This window comes from Boleophthalmus pectinirostris, unplaced genomic scaffold (genome assembly GCF_026225935.1).
Source record: "Boleophthalmus pectinirostris isolate CB_2022bp ecotype Guang Dong unplaced genomic scaffold, ASM2622593v1 HiC_scaffold_21, whole genome shotgun sequence".
NCBI classification, from domain to species: Eukaryota; Metazoa; Chordata; class Actinopteri; order Gobiiformes; family Gobiidae; genus Boleophthalmus; species Boleophthalmus pectinirostris.
Window position 1 is genome coordinate 11,802,282 of NW_026571175.1, and position 15,804 is coordinate 11,818,085.

Sequence of the window (15,804 nt, forward strand, 5' to 3'; positions counted from 1 at the left end):
GGACAGTTTGGAATTTTGGACATAGGACCTCATTTCCTAGTGAGCCAGAGTGTTGGAGACACTTTTTTAAAAATTCCATCCAGTCCTTGTGTTTTCATGTCAATGACCATAGTTAGTCTGCCACTAAAAACAGTCTAACCCACTCCACAAAGCACCCAAAGTAAATTACGCCAGACTGTCGATGTAAATGTGTTGATAGAATAATGTTTGAAATAAAACTAACCTTGCATCACATGAATTGTTGCATGTTCAGGGACTATTTTCTCATATATCAGTTTGTCGCTGCTAATCGTTCTATCAGAAGTACAACTCGCTGTTGCTGCTCACACATAAATCCTTCAAATGCAAGGTTGGCTTTACTTCTAAAATTATTCTATCGACACAGACATTCAGTCTGGCGTTATAATTGTTTTGCCTTGGGTGTTTTGTGGAGTGGGTAAGACTTTTTTAGTGGCAGGCTAACTATGCCCATTGACCTGCACTAGCCTAGCCCCAGCGACCTCTGCAAATACAAGGACTGGATGGAATATTTTAAAAAGTGTCTCCACACGTCTCCAACACTCTAGCTCACTGGGAAATGAAAATTCCCAACTGTCCCTTTAAAGCTACCATCTGCACCTGTAGATGACAGATGTGAAGCCTATTCTCCCCTACTCCTTCCCCTGGTGTTTGTTCAGACTTACCTCTGCTCTTAGATCTTCTTCTGTCAGGCCAAAGCTGGGATATTATCAGACTGTAGCAACATAGATATCATCTAGTGGTGATATGTGAGAAAGCAACTGGGGCAGTTCGGTCAGTCTAATTACAGATGATAGCTTTAAACATGTATGAAAATATTTTATTCCAAAAGTGTGCAAACAGAGTAACAGTATATGTCATTATTATTCTATGTACAACAGACTATGTCACAGTTCCATCCTCTTCAATTAATTAAAACTGGCATATTTCAACACATGAGCAATTGTGATGTTAGTGAAGAACAAAATCATCTATCAGCAATGTAAATTCCTCGGTCTTTTGTGGTTGAATGGAGCAGTGGGTAATCTATCTTCAGCTCGTTTCTGAAGTGACTGATCCATTAAAGTGCGACTGACGAATGCTGGTCGTGCACTGACGTCTTGCTAATGGCTGCTGCTGGGACTTTGCTGAACAAGCGTGTGTCCTCCTCCCTCTGGAGACTCACAAATCCGACTCACCGTGAAGCCTGTTCTAATCTGCTCTTCCATATTACGATCTCCAAATTCAGTGCCAGACTATAAAACATGGATTATAAAAAAGTCACGAAAATCGACTGGAATTGCAATAGACCACTAAGGCCACAAACAATCCCAGTAGTACCTAGTGTTGTCACAAAACAAAAATTTCAAACACGATTTCTATACTATGGAATGGACATTATACTGTGATTCTGATACCACAGATAATAAAAACAAAGAATATAATGTTTTAAACTGTAGTACTTTCTTTTATATTGCCATGTTACCTTATATCTGTGTCATCCCTCAGTCGTCCAGGTTCTGATACAGCTCAAAATCATTCTAAAACTACTGAGGAAAGGTTCATTTCTGTCCTGTGAATGTGTTCTTTAGTACTGCTACTAGCTCAAATGAGTATCTAGTTTCAGTATTAGTTTTAGTATCAATTAATGTCTGATTTTCAACGCTTTTGGCAACCCTATTACTATCAACATTAGAGAAATACTGGTTTGTCATTTTTCAGTGCTTTCCCTGATAATTTGTGTGAGAGAGATATGATTAGACTACTGAAACGATTTTTCCTGTGAGATTTCCCATAAATCAACAGGATTGCCTTGCTGACGCACATGGATGCAGTGGACAGTCAAACGGCTAAACAGGTACTGCATCTGCTGTTCACTTCTCGAGATGGAGCATCATGAGAATCTACAAACTCAGCTAGAATATGTCTAGATTAATTTTGCTAAAAGAAATGTTCAACTGTCATTTTGAGTTAAATTTATCAGTATTAGAAAAAACTGCATACCAACCAGGAAATAGGCAAGGTGAGTTTTTATTAGTGGCATTTGTGAACAAGTGGGATCTTCTGAACAGTTCCTTGATGTGAATCTCATTTATTTAAAGACCTGAATCTTTTTCTTTCAAATTTTTATGCATTTTTATACTGATTAACACTTAACCAACACAATAAATATCACAAAAGGAGAGTAGACAATGCAAGTGGGAGCTTTGTCCAGACAGTAAACATATTTGACATCATAATAAATAGGTTTTGAATTATTATTATTATTATTGTTATTATTGTAGTGCAATGTTTTATTTAGATTTGCATCAGACACAGTCCCACTCTCAGTTTGAACCATTTTAATCTTGGCCTTGGTTATTTTTTTCTGTGATTAGTTTGTTATTAAAATGACTTCGACGTCTGTCACATAAATAAATAATAAAAGAGCCAGTCTTTGGAACAGCTCTTTGAAATTAACAGATGCAAAAGATTTGGATCCCATAAAAGAGCCAAAAGTCCCATCACTAGTTAAAATGTACGCTGTCTCCGGCTAGAGCTTTTTTTCATTCACGTTTGTTTGACTAATCCTGTGTTTTTTGGCATCCAACAAGATTTCTATATCCAGAACTCCCCCTCATTTTACCCCAAACATGCACACAGCACTGTAACCACTGATCCTGCTCAGCTGTATTGTATTTTTAAACACAAAAGGTTGGAGAATCTTTAATGTTGGAATTCAAAGGTGCTGTCTCTTAATTCTACTGTCTCAAAAACGTGAACAGTTTGCAGGGGTCCTCACTCACCTTATATATTCTGAAAGTCATAATTATTCACCAGAACTTTTCACACTTTCAGAAACCAGAGGACTTTCGTGCACTTCCTGATTATCAGACTATAAAACACTCAAATAAATTACCTAGTAGCATAACGTATGGTGACACTCTGCAATTTGTCATGTATCTCTTGCCATTTTTACTTTTGTTTCCTCCTCTTTGTTACAGTACAAATGTATTTCTGGATACAAATAGTATGTCTAATGTGTTGTTTTGATCCAAAATGAGTAATAGAAGATAACGTCTCAGCTCATTTAATCTTTATAAGAACAAAACTGGTTCATAAAAATGTTAGATTGACCGATATGAGTTTTAATGATGCCAGTACTGCCTAATACTTGATTTGAAATTACCACAAACTACAAACTATAGCTACAAACTATAGCAACAGTCTAATAAGTAAAAACTTTAGCTATTGGAATCCTTTTTGGACACCCACAGCCCTGTTTTGCTACAAACCTGTAAGAGAGCAGTGCAAATCTTGTGCCCTTTTTGCATAATTAATATATGCATTAAAAAGTTATCATCCCATCAGTCTATCTCATAAAATGTCCTAAAAACGTGACATTTTTAAGTGAAAATACACTTTTCTACTTCTGCTTTCCAGGTTGAACCAGGTAAGCTAAGACGACAAATCTATTTTGTTCCTTTGGCATTTTGACCTTTGTTTCGCTCTCTTTGTAACAGTAAAAATATATTTCTGGCAACAGATAATGCTGAATCTAGCGTGTTGTTTTGGTTCAGCTACTGCAATGAAAGAGATGCAGAGAGAAAGAGACACCACACATCTCATTTAATTATCATGGAGACAAAAATGGTTCACAAAAATGTTCTAAAAACACTTTCATTGCTTTGTTTTCCAGGTCGAACATTGTGCATGCTGAAGTTCCCTGATCCACACTGGTACTGGGACACTGTCACCAAGATCTGCGTTTTCATCTTTGCTTTCGTGGTCCCAGTCATGGTCATCACGATCTGCTATGGCCTGATGATCCTGCGCCTGCGAAGTGTCCGTCTGCTCTCCGGCTCTAAGGAGAAGGACCGCAACATGAGGCGCATCACCCGCATGGTCCTGGTGGTGGTTGCTGCCTTCATCATCTGCTGGACCCCCATCCACATCTTCATCATCGTCAAAACCATGGTGAAGATTGAGAAAACGAACCCCTTCGTGATCGCTAGCTGGCACCTCTGCATCGCCCTGGGGTACACCAACAGCAGCCTCAACCCGGTTCTCTATGCCTTCCTGGATGAGAACTTCAAACGCTGCTTCCGGGATTTCTGCCTTCCGTGCCGAACTCGCGGGGATGAGAATAGTCTGAACAGGACAAGGAATACCACCAGGGAGCCAGTGTCCGTGTGCGGTCCAACAGAAGCGGGGAGAAAGCCGGCATGACTAGGCCTGGATAAGGTCCCCCGTGGTTCAAGGTCTCGGAGGATCCAGCAAGATTTACAATCGGAAATCACACAAATTTCCACCACAGAGTTTTAGCCATTAAGAGGACTGCGTACTTTTTGCCAAATAGGAGAAGTTAGAACCTTTCGAAATTTCAAAACAAGAACTGAACTTTAACAAAACTAAAAAAAAAAAAACGGATGGATGATGTTGTGAAACTTTCAAGGAGCTGAAGTTTTGATGTAAGATAATTACTTTTCATTTCCACAGCATATGCTCAAAAGACATTTGCAAATATTAGAATCAGGGAGGAAGCTGACATGACTAGGACTTGGGATCTTGGAAACTGATCTTAACTACACAGTATTTTCTGAAAACGCTCTTACTATTAAGGTGAAAATGAAATATCTGAACTGTCACCCAAAAAATTTAAAAGAGAGAGACAGATATTTTATTGATCCTGAGGGAAAGATTATGATAAAGGTCCAGAAGACTGCGAAGAGGAAAATCCACCATGTTGCAGTTAGAGGCCCCTAAGAGTTGAGAAATGCAGTAAAGGTAAAACACTGATTTCATATTCACCACGTCTTCAAAAAGACATCGCATTGCAGTATCTCATATAATCCATGTGCTTTGTATGGAAAAAATATGCCTTACACAGCTAAACCTCACAACCGTCTCACCGACAGCCAATGATAAAGGACTTACTGTTGTCTCACCCACGCTCAAGTTGAAAGAAAGATAGTGACGTTCTCCAATTGTGAGCTCAAGGATGGATTCTGCAAATAACTGAAAGAAACCCTCAGAAAACCTTTAGAGTGAAAAAAAGCATCAAGCGTCACACGGAGAGCATTGCATATTGGATTTCATTGTTTTCTTGTCACATAGGTTTCTCACACATGTTGGCACCTTGTAAGACAAATTGCCAAACCTTCTGAACTTAACAACGTAATAAATCTTTGTCTAGATACAAAACATACAAACACTCCAAGGACAGTATTGATCTGCGTTTCAAAGGAGAATGAAAAAAACCTGCAGGACTTTCATGTTAAGTCATTGATTAACTGTAACAGATGTTGACGAAAATCCAATGGAGGACATCGATTCCTGGACTGAAATAGTGACCATTCGAACTTTGCATACCGGATCTGACGAATCTCAGAAAGCACGCAAGGTGATGACGACCAAATACGTGTTGATGTCACTTCAAAAATGAAAGTTTTGATCTTGTTGAATTGAATTGAGTCGGAAAGCGAGAAAAAAAACCTTGAAACTTTGAAGGTATGATGGATTGTTTACATGAATGTATATTGTACAGTTAAAGAATATACAGCTTTTGCAAATATAAAGAAGATTTGCATTTTTATAGATGCAAAGATTTCATGGCGTGCCTGTGTATTAAGACTTTTCCAATGTCGTACTTTGACAACCAAGAACATTTGGACACTTAAAATGGATTTGTGTCTTGATTATTTTCTGGAAAATATACATTGATGAATATACAATGTGTGTATCCTAAAGTCACAGAAAATGTTCGCCTTTCTTTTCGACGGCAGCAGTTGTTATTTAAAACGTACTGTATCGTGTATTCTCTATGGCTAGCTACAGGTAGCTACATGCTTTATATGTAAATTTGGCTTTCGCTTTTGTAGTCATTCAGGATCCACAGGAAAAAGCAACACAATGCACACTTTATAGCTCGAATGAGAAATCACATGACAAATAATGTATAACTTTGACATAAGTTTTACACATATGCTGGCAGCATTGGGGTGAAACACAAATAAGCACACTTACATGAAGCACCCCACCGGAAAACATCTCAGTTCTCCTAAATCGATCCTGTGTTTTTATTTTAAGTTCTTATTGGACATTTTAGCTGTAGCATTATATGTTTTACAAATCAAACCCATGTACATGTATAGAGGACAATTAGGAATTTCTTGATTACTCGATGTCACAAGGTGTAATTGAATATTTTTTACTCTAAAGTTGCATAGTGTTGCTTTACCATTGTAGTGATGTGCCATAGTTCATACCACTATAGTATATTGACAGTTTGATTACTCTGATTTACCGGTGTAGGTCTATTTCATTATTAATATTTTTACAAACAAGCATGTGTAATAGAAAATATATATGGATTTGGCTGTAAGGATATACATTGCATTAAAAGGTATACATTTAAAGGCACAATGTGTAACTTTTCTGTTTGAGGGCATGCCGTCTGCTCGTCTCCATGGAGATATTATTACTTTACTAGAATGTTCCATCATATAGCAAAATGATGGCACTCTCATGGCTCATGCAGGTTGAGAGGTGACCCAGTTCACTGTAAAAATCCATGTTTTTCAAGGTAATTTTGAGCAGTATTTAATTAAATACTAGATAATTATGTTTAATACAATACTGTGGAACATTTAAAGCAAAGCAATAACATCTTTATGGAGACAACCAGGTGGCGTATCCACTATCAGAAATGTGACTCAGTGCACCTTTAATGTACAGTATATAATACATACTTTTCTAAAAATTTGTGGAATAAAGCAAAACTGTATTTTGGCTGGTTTCTTTACTGTTTCATGCATACATTTCTACTGTGAACAGAACTAACAAAACAACAATACAGAGTTATAGAAACATTTCAGTGAGTATGAAACATTGCAGTATGAGTGAATTTTGCATTTTAAATAATTTGCAAAACTTTATTATAACTACACCTTAATCAGCCTTAGTAAAGCAGGCATAAAGACTTAAAGAATTAAACCATTAAGAATGATGATTTAAAGGGACATTTCCGAGTTTTGGACATAGGACTTCATTTCCTAGTGAGCCAGAGTGTTGGAGATGTGTGGAGACACTTTTTAAAATATTCCACCCAGTCTTTGTATTTCGCTGGTGCTGGGCTAGTGCATGTCAATGGCCATAGTTAGCCTGCCACTAAAAACAGTCTTACCAACTCCACAAAACACCCGAAGCAAATCTGTTATTACGCCAGACTTTCTATGTAAATGTCTGTGTTGATAGAATAATTTTAGAAGTAAAACCAACCTTGCATTTGAAGGATTTATGTCGTAATAATAAATTGAAGTGGGTAAGACTGTTTTTAGTGGCAGGATAACTATGGCCATTGACGTGCGCTAACCTAGCACCAGTGACCTCTGCAAATACAAGGACTGGATGGAATATTTAAAAGAAAGTGTCTCCAACACTCTGGCTAACTAGGAAATGAGGTCCTATGTCCAAAATTTCAGACTATCCCTTTAATGACTACTTAACACTTACCCCCTAAATTAAAGGCACTGATTTTTACTGTCTTAAAAACATACAAAAACAGAAGTAGTTTGTTTTAAATGGTTTGCAGTGGCACAAAGATATTCTTCACTTACATGCATTCAGAGCATCCTAATTTACAACCACTTTTCACAACTCTCAAAGATCACTGCAGTGTATTGCCATAACAACAAATGGCATGCTAATGGCACTTACTGAGTTTAAAATGCTTTATAATTGATTGCAGACAGCACACAGCAAACTTATTCTGAGCTCCAAAGTTACGTATTCAGTATGTACAGTACATACTGGGGCAAAAAAATTGTGTATAATGAAGTAGCACCAAATATTATATGCTTGTTCCAATAATAAAAAAATAGTAATAATAATAATAATAATAATAATAATAATAATAATAATAATAATCAAGGCAACTATTTATCCATGTTCTTCAGTCTTTTTTAAATGTATTTATTTCATGATTAAGATACAGATTTTACATAGATTCATTTATCAAAATATTAACAGTAACAGTGAGTAATGAGTACTGATGTGACGATTTCACAGTACCGCGGCCTGCAATTAATTCAGACTATTTAACATATTCCAAACGACAGAAGCAATTTTCCATCAGCAATGCAATTCCTTCAGTAAATCCTGTTGTGGTTGAATGGAGCAGTGGGTAATCTATCTCCAGCTCGTTTCTGAAGTGACTGATCCATTGAAGTGTGACTGACAAATGCTGGTTGTGCACTGACATCCTGCTAATGGCTGCTGCAGGGACTTTGCCGAACAAACCTGTGTCCCCCTTCCCCCAGAGACTCACAAATCCAACTCACTGTGAAGCCCTCAGTGATCTGCACTCATCTTATCCAGAACAAATCGTCATGTCCGACCTGCCTCCCCGATCATCAGACAAAATACATCGACTCTGGCAGCACGCTTCACAGCTCTTCCACGACGGAGCCTAAATGTCACATTGCATCATGTACAAGAACAGGTGGTTTTCTATCAGAACTACAGAGGCACAGAAGGAAAGAGTTTAAACTAACATAAGAAATAAGGATGTAAAATAGTGGTAGGTCTTTAAATATAGTCTTCAAGATATTTAAAAGTGCAAATAACAAGTTAGCACTAAAATAAAGTTAACATAATTTAACTTAAAAGGGGGATATTATGCAAAATGTACTTTTTGGAGCTTTCTACCATGTGATAGTGTTGTTCCCTAATCAGAAACATGCCTGATGTGGTTTTATATGTCATCTATGCATGTTTGAGTAATCTTGTGATCTGTCCTGGGCACTATTCAAATCCTGTTCATTCATACTGTACATTCAACCCCAATCTCAAACCAAATGCAATGAGCAGTGATTTCATTAGTAAAATGCATGTTGACTGTCTTGTGATAGAGCTCAGAAATGATAGTGTCAGGGAGCAAAAGGAGAGATTCAGAGCACCAAAAACTAAATTGAAACTCATTTAACATTTTAATAAATAGTTACAATAAAAGGTAACAACTTGGTGATCTAAATATTTTACAGTGCATTATTGATTTACTTCATAATCAAAATCAAGATAACTTGTTCAAAGAACTGAGAGGGACTTAGTTTTAACATAATAATGAGCCCTTAAATCAGCAGTGACAAAAGGTGTGATTGGAGAAAAATGAATGTTGTTGTAGCATGTGAGTCTGAATTTCAAATCTGTTTTATCCATTACTTTTTTAGACATTCAGACATTTTTCAATTTCAATTCAGTTTTTTACCATCTGTATTTGTCTAATGATTCTGGAACATTTGGAGTTAGAAAAAGCCAAACTTGTCTTGTCTTTAACAGAACTGACTGTGAAAAAGATTACCTTGAAGAGTAATATACTACGACACTGCAGCAAGGAAATATATTTATATAGAATTGGAAGAGCAGCACAGAAGCATAACTCTTCCTCAGATCTCAAAAACCCTGGAGTGTGGACAGGAAGAGTAGTGGTACACAAAAATTATTATTCTGATCATACAACCTTAATTAATCCATTTAATAAAAATAAAAAATAGCAGTGAGGTGACGTGAATTTTGTGGTGAGTCTTCAAGATCTGTTAAAGTACATTCCTCTTTATTTCAAAACCATAAAACTAGCTCAGTTCTCTCTTTCATGAATATATGCACAACAGTTTCAGGCTCTAGACAGTGATTGCATAAAACAGTAGGGTGTTTGGTTATTCTCTGTTATGAATCATGGAGTCCTGTGTGACCTATTCTGGGAGCAGCCCCCCCTTCCCTTGCGTTCCTACTCAGGGATCTGTAAAAAACAATATGACTTTGTGTCTGGTAGAAATGCAGAGCAGTATCACAATTTTCAATATTCCAATAATGCTGCCAAAGTTTGCTAACAGAACTCTTTACAATAGGATTAGTTTCTGATTTGCTTATTTCCTCTTACACGTCCAGAGAGTTTGTAGCTATCAACTATTTCATTTCCATCTTCCCCATCCCCAATATGGGCAGGAAATAATTAGGAAAGAATCAATGGCCAGCGAGATGAATTCTTGTGATATTTGTGAGTTCACAAACTCCCAAGAATCCACCTGGCCTGGCTCCCATTGTTGTGTGCACAGTCAACGAAAAGTTCAGTCCAATCACAGAGCAGCAGTGTGCATTTGGTAGAAGTCAAAGGCAAAGCTCCCACACAAACTAAAACAAACATAGAGCTGCAGATGGATGTACTCGAGCCTATTGTAGGAGAAATACAGACTACTTTGTTTGTGAAAAACATGCAGAAGAAAGCACTTTGTGCACTTGTGGATGGGAAAGATGTCAGTACTTTTCTCTCAACTGGATTAAACTAAAGATTGATTTCTTTGTTTGTTCCACTGCTGTGGTGGGTTGACCAATCAGAATCCTTGTCATTTGTCCTTTTCAGTTTTCAGCAAGAGCCAACCCAGATTGATGTACATATATCAAGCTGTCATGAGCCAGGTTACTAATGGACTCTTCCCTACAGTTCTTTCCCTGTCATAGTTCAACATAAGAGTGGAAAAAGGGACTGCATGGGCCGGGCTTCTGAAACATGTTCTTCACTCATGGTTCAAATTCAGCTATGTGTCTTTTACGTGTACCTAAAACCTTTCTTTGGTCCACCACTAAACACATAATTGTACAATGAGAGATGATTCAGAACCTGGGATCTACACTATGTTTGGCATGACTTTGTATTCTGCTGATAGCCTCTATTTTGTGTTAGCTGAAGGACAAGCAAGCCTCATGTTAAAGATTTATGTTGGTGGAGCCCAATAGACCATATGCTGTTATGTTATGCTGCCTTATACCTGTTGTCAACCACCAGTGTATAAAAACGCCTGAGTTACCGAGACTGTTGTTGCATGCAGGCAGTAGAGTCACAGTTCAGAAAACGACTTTGTGGTTCTCACTTCCTTTCTAATACAGAAACAGAGATGCATGATATCATATGTACAAGGCAGAACAAAAGCAGCTCAGCTGTGCATTGGTGCGTCAGCAGGATTCTTAGGTGGTCTGACAGTAACAAATGTTTCAAGTTAGTAATGATCATGTGAGGATGCCCTGTGTAGATTACCCTTTAAATGAGAGCTCACGTTCACCCAACACACATCCTATTGATTACAGACAGGCACACAGCACGTACCATCTCTGATTACTGCACTCATTCACTTCGCTTTAGTCTTCTCACACTTTCATATTGCGGTGACCTTTTGCTAGCAATTGAAATTATAAGTTAAATCAATTTTGAGATTGTAGCTATTTTTGCATAACCTTGATGTCATTTGTACTATTTATTTTGAGCTGTTTGGTCTGACTGTCACTGCACTGTTTGGGATTAAATTCACAGGAGAAGGCATAGCTACTGCCAAAATATTTAGGTCACATTATGCAAATTTATACTACAGGATACAGACGTGGGCAGTTAAAATGAAACACTTTTAACATTTACATGTACAACTTTTTGATTAAGTTGTATTTCTTTCAATACTTGTCAGAGACTAGACCTTCACTCCTACTCGAGTAATATCCCAGCCTACAAATGGCAAAAGCTTCAAGTGAATTACATATTATGTTTTTAGCTTTTGTGTTTTTTGTATCTTACTTTCAATCAGTTAATTAGTCTTACTTGAATAGTAGTGTCCCCAAATACTTTTTTACTCTTTAATAATTACTTTTTTACTCAAGCAATACTATTTTGCAGGAACTGTCTGATTTTTACTGGAAAAGTGTGAAAAACACAACTAGTTCATTAAAAACAGTTTGTAGAGGTCCAAGTTGTTCTAGCATTCAAATTAGTCATGCCAAATAGCATGCTAACACTTCATGAAACACTTCATAATTAGACGCCAACAGCACACAGCCTCATTTCTACCTTAAAAGTAGTAGTTGTGTAAAACTACACACGAACATAATCTGTTAAAGCCACTTTAATTGAGCACATTTTTGGCTACTTCTGAAATTACGTTAGGTTTCCGCATAAAAAAAAACAAAAAAAACATGAGTAACTGTTTCAAATTACTGAAATGGCATAATATTAGATTGAAAACAATTAAATAATTAACGTTTTAATGGAAATGGCTGCTGGATTTCAACCTCTCTTTATACATCTTTGCTCTCTTTGGTTACTAGGAAACAGCAAAACGTAATGTTCAAGTATTTTTTTTTTTTTTGCTTTTGAAAATGATTGGTCTCGTAATGGGACCATCCATCTTCATAGCCGAATAATTTGGTTTTGGAGTGCGGCGCGTCAGGATTGGTCGTGACATCGGACTGCGCGGTGCCATTTAACAGAGACGAACTCATAACCACACAAGTGATGTCCCAAGGCAGTCTCAGTGCTATCCACCAACATCAGAAAATTAAACAAGCAAGTCCTCTGCAAATTCACACGACTGCATCCGACTGTCGCCATGGAGACAAGCAACACCGCAAGATGGCGATTACTCCGACGACAAGCTGAAGAAGTTAGGTTTAATTAGGAAGCCTCTCCAGCAGCCACTTATCAATTATCCCGATTGCTCAGTTCACAACAACAGAAAAGCCAGGCCGCTAATGAACCAGGCTGGCCAATATAACTCGTACTTTACTCCAGTCAGATGTTCAACAGTTCTGCTCATATTACTTTATGAGGATCAACTTTTGTCTTTTTATAGCCTACATCGTGTCACATATTTAATTATACTTTGAAAATGAATCAGTTTTCTTCCACATAGAATTGCTTGACCCATCTGTCTCTGCCTTGCTTGTGTCCATGAAGAAAGACCATTTCAGTGTCACTCTGGAACATTCCAGGCAAAGTAACATCTTCACAAAGACAAGGCAGATGGAGGATCCTCAGCTAGAGAAGTTAAATAGTGCATCTTTAAAGGCACTGTACCTGATTTTGGTTTCTTGAAGGGACAGTTTGGAATTTTGAACATAGGACCTCATTTCCTAGTTCGCCAGAGTGTAGGAGATGTGTGGAGACACTTTTTAAAATACTCCATTCAGTCCTTGTATTTGCAGAGGTCACTGGTGCTAGGCTAGCACATGTCAATGGCCATAGTTAGCCTGCCACTAAAAACAGTCTTACCCACTCCACAAAACACCCGAAGCAAAACTGTTATTACTCCAGACTATCGATGTGAATGTCTGTGTCAATAGAATAATTTTAGAAGTAAAACCAACCTTGCACCAACCTGCTGCACAGCAGCAGCAAGTTGTACTTGTTGTAAAAACTTGGCAGCGGCGGACTGATATCACCTACCACCTACCTTACCAGCAAAGTAAAATTTCACTGCTGCTAAGAAAATAGTCCCTCAACATGCGACGATTCATGGGATGCAAGGTTAGTTTTATTTCAAACATTATTCTATCAACACAGACATTTACATCGACAGTCTGGTGTAATAATAGATTTGCTTCAGGTGCTTTGTGGTGTGGGTAAGTGTAAGTGGGTGTCTTTAGTGACAGGCTAACTATGGCCATTGACATGCACTAGCCTAGCACCAGTGACCTCTGTAAATACAAGGACTGGATGGAATATTTTAAAAAGTGTCTCCACACATCTCCAACACTCTGGATCACTAGGAGATCCTATGTCCAAAATTCCGGACTGTCCCTTTAAAAACATGTTTGCAGTGGTCCGAAGTTGTTCCTTACTTACCTCATCAGCACTTTTCACAACTTTCAGGGGCCATTGCAGAGTTTTGCAGTGACAGTAAAGCTATATAAGCATGCATACCTCACAATTCTTGATGACTGAACAGTAAAACATTTTCAGAGACTAAGCTAGCAACTAGCATGCTAATGTGTAACTCTTGATTTATAGGACAATAAAACACTTAATATACTATAATTAGATGCAGAAAGCACGCAGCAGGCACATTTTGTCCTCAAGGGCTAATACAGTGTACTGTAATGTACTGGGGAAAGACCTAGTTTGCTTAAATACATTAAATACACAAAAATTTGGTACAGGGACTTGAACTACATTTTTTAATCACAGTGCCACAGTCAACCACACAGTGTTCTGACAGATCCCCAGTCATCAACCAGCCAGTGAACAAGGTAATGAACAAGGTCAATTTGCCCTGGAGTTCGCATTTGAAGCAGAGTTTCAATCGATAAAGCCTCATCTCTGGTCTGGAGTCTGCTTGGTAAGTAAACACTTTAGCCACTTTCGCCTAATCAACCAGAGGCAAAATTGGACATTTTTCTTAGATTTCTTTCTGCTTTTTTCCGTCCAAAACTCTATCCATTAGGGTTGCAGTCATTTCGTCTATTAATCAGTCAATAGTGTCTTAGTCAACCAGAACTGATATTAATCGTCTAATTAGTTTATTTTGATTAGATTTCAACCACATTTCAAATAGAGCTGCTAAATTTGGCAGGGCCTGGAGGACAAACGAAGAGAGTGAGGGGGAAGGAGAGCACGGTCTGGACATATAAGGAACAGTGTATTTGGTCTAACAGGTCTAATGGATATAATCAGTGCAGTCTTACGTGATGTCACCAACTACTGGATTTTTGACTAAAAAGCAAAAAACTGACAAAACTTGACAAAGATGAGTGGATCTGTAGCTGTATCCTGCCTCCCAGATTTCACAGGGCATGATTGACGATAAACCAATAAGACACACATGCTCTGTTTACTTCATGTAAGATTATAGATGTAACTTGGCCTCTTAGCCCACGAACGCCGTAGCATCCGAGGAGTCAAATAATGAAAAAGAAAAATGACAAAACCTATTATTGCACTATTTACAACTGGATACATTTAATAAACTGATATTGCACATTGTTATTTTAGATTTCTCTTTTTTAAAAATAGTTTTTCATATATGGGTATTTAATTAAATTGACAGTCTGGAATTTTGTACCTCATTTCCTAGTGAGCCAGAGTGTTGGAGAGCCTTTTTTTAAATATTCCATCCAGTCCTTGTATTTGCAGAGGTCGCTGGTGCTAGGCTAGTGCATGTCAATGGCTATTTAGCCTGCCACTAAAAACGTTTTACCCACTCCACAAACCACCCAAAACAAATGTATTATTAAACCAGACTGTCGACATAAATGTCTGTGCTGGTAGAATAATGTTTGAAATAAAACTAACCTTGCATCTCAAGGAATTTTACTTTGCCGGTAAGCTTTCAATCAGGAAGTACAACTCGCTGCTGCTGCTCAGACATAAATCCTTCAAATACAAGGTTTGTTTTATTTCTAAAATTATTCTATTGGCACATATATTCACATCGACAGTCTGGCGTAATAATAGATTTGCTTCGGGTGTTTTGTGGAGTGGGTAAGACTGTTTTTAGTGGCAGGCTAACTATGGCCATTGACATGCACTAGCCTAGCACCAGCAACCTCTCCAAATACAAGGACTGGAAGGAATATTTTAAGTGTCTCCACACGTCTCCAGTGCTCTGGGTCACTAGGAAAGGAGGCCCTATGTCCAAAATTCCTGTCCCTTTAAAAACATTTCTCCAGCTAAACCAAACATGGCTGCTAACATGTAAATTACACATATAAATTATTATACTGTAAGGGAAGAAAAAGGACTGAGAAACAGCATGAATTTTCTCAGAAACAACAATTAAAGCACCAAACTAAATCTTATCTAAGAAAATATACGTATACGTATATATGATACAAGAGGAGATGTTTTCTGCATTTGAGAGACGTGATACAAATTAGCAGCTGTGGTTGGACCGTCTCAAGTTAGGACAGAGGTTTTTCATGCTCTTTGGTCCAGTCCTTTCTGGATTTGAACAGAATGAAGAACAGACAGACTGGTCAGGCAAGCAAATTGACCTGGTTTGTACTTAAGTT

At 37.7% G+C, this 15,804-nt stretch overlaps 1 protein-coding gene across 1 annotated transcript in view; it reads left to right on the plus strand.

Moving 5' to 3' along the window:
• Window positions 1-4,206, plus strand: part of oprd1a (opioid receptor, delta 1a) — a 33,576-nt gene extending 29,370 nt beyond the window's left edge. Inside the window, exon 3 of the mRNA XM_020932645.2 lies at window positions 3,677-4,206. Coding sequence (XP_020788304.1) covers window positions 3,677-4,206 — 530 coding nt within the window. The remainder of the gene's footprint in view (window positions 1-3,676) is intronic.
• The last annotated feature ends 11,598 nt before the right edge of the window (window positions 4,207-15,804 follow it).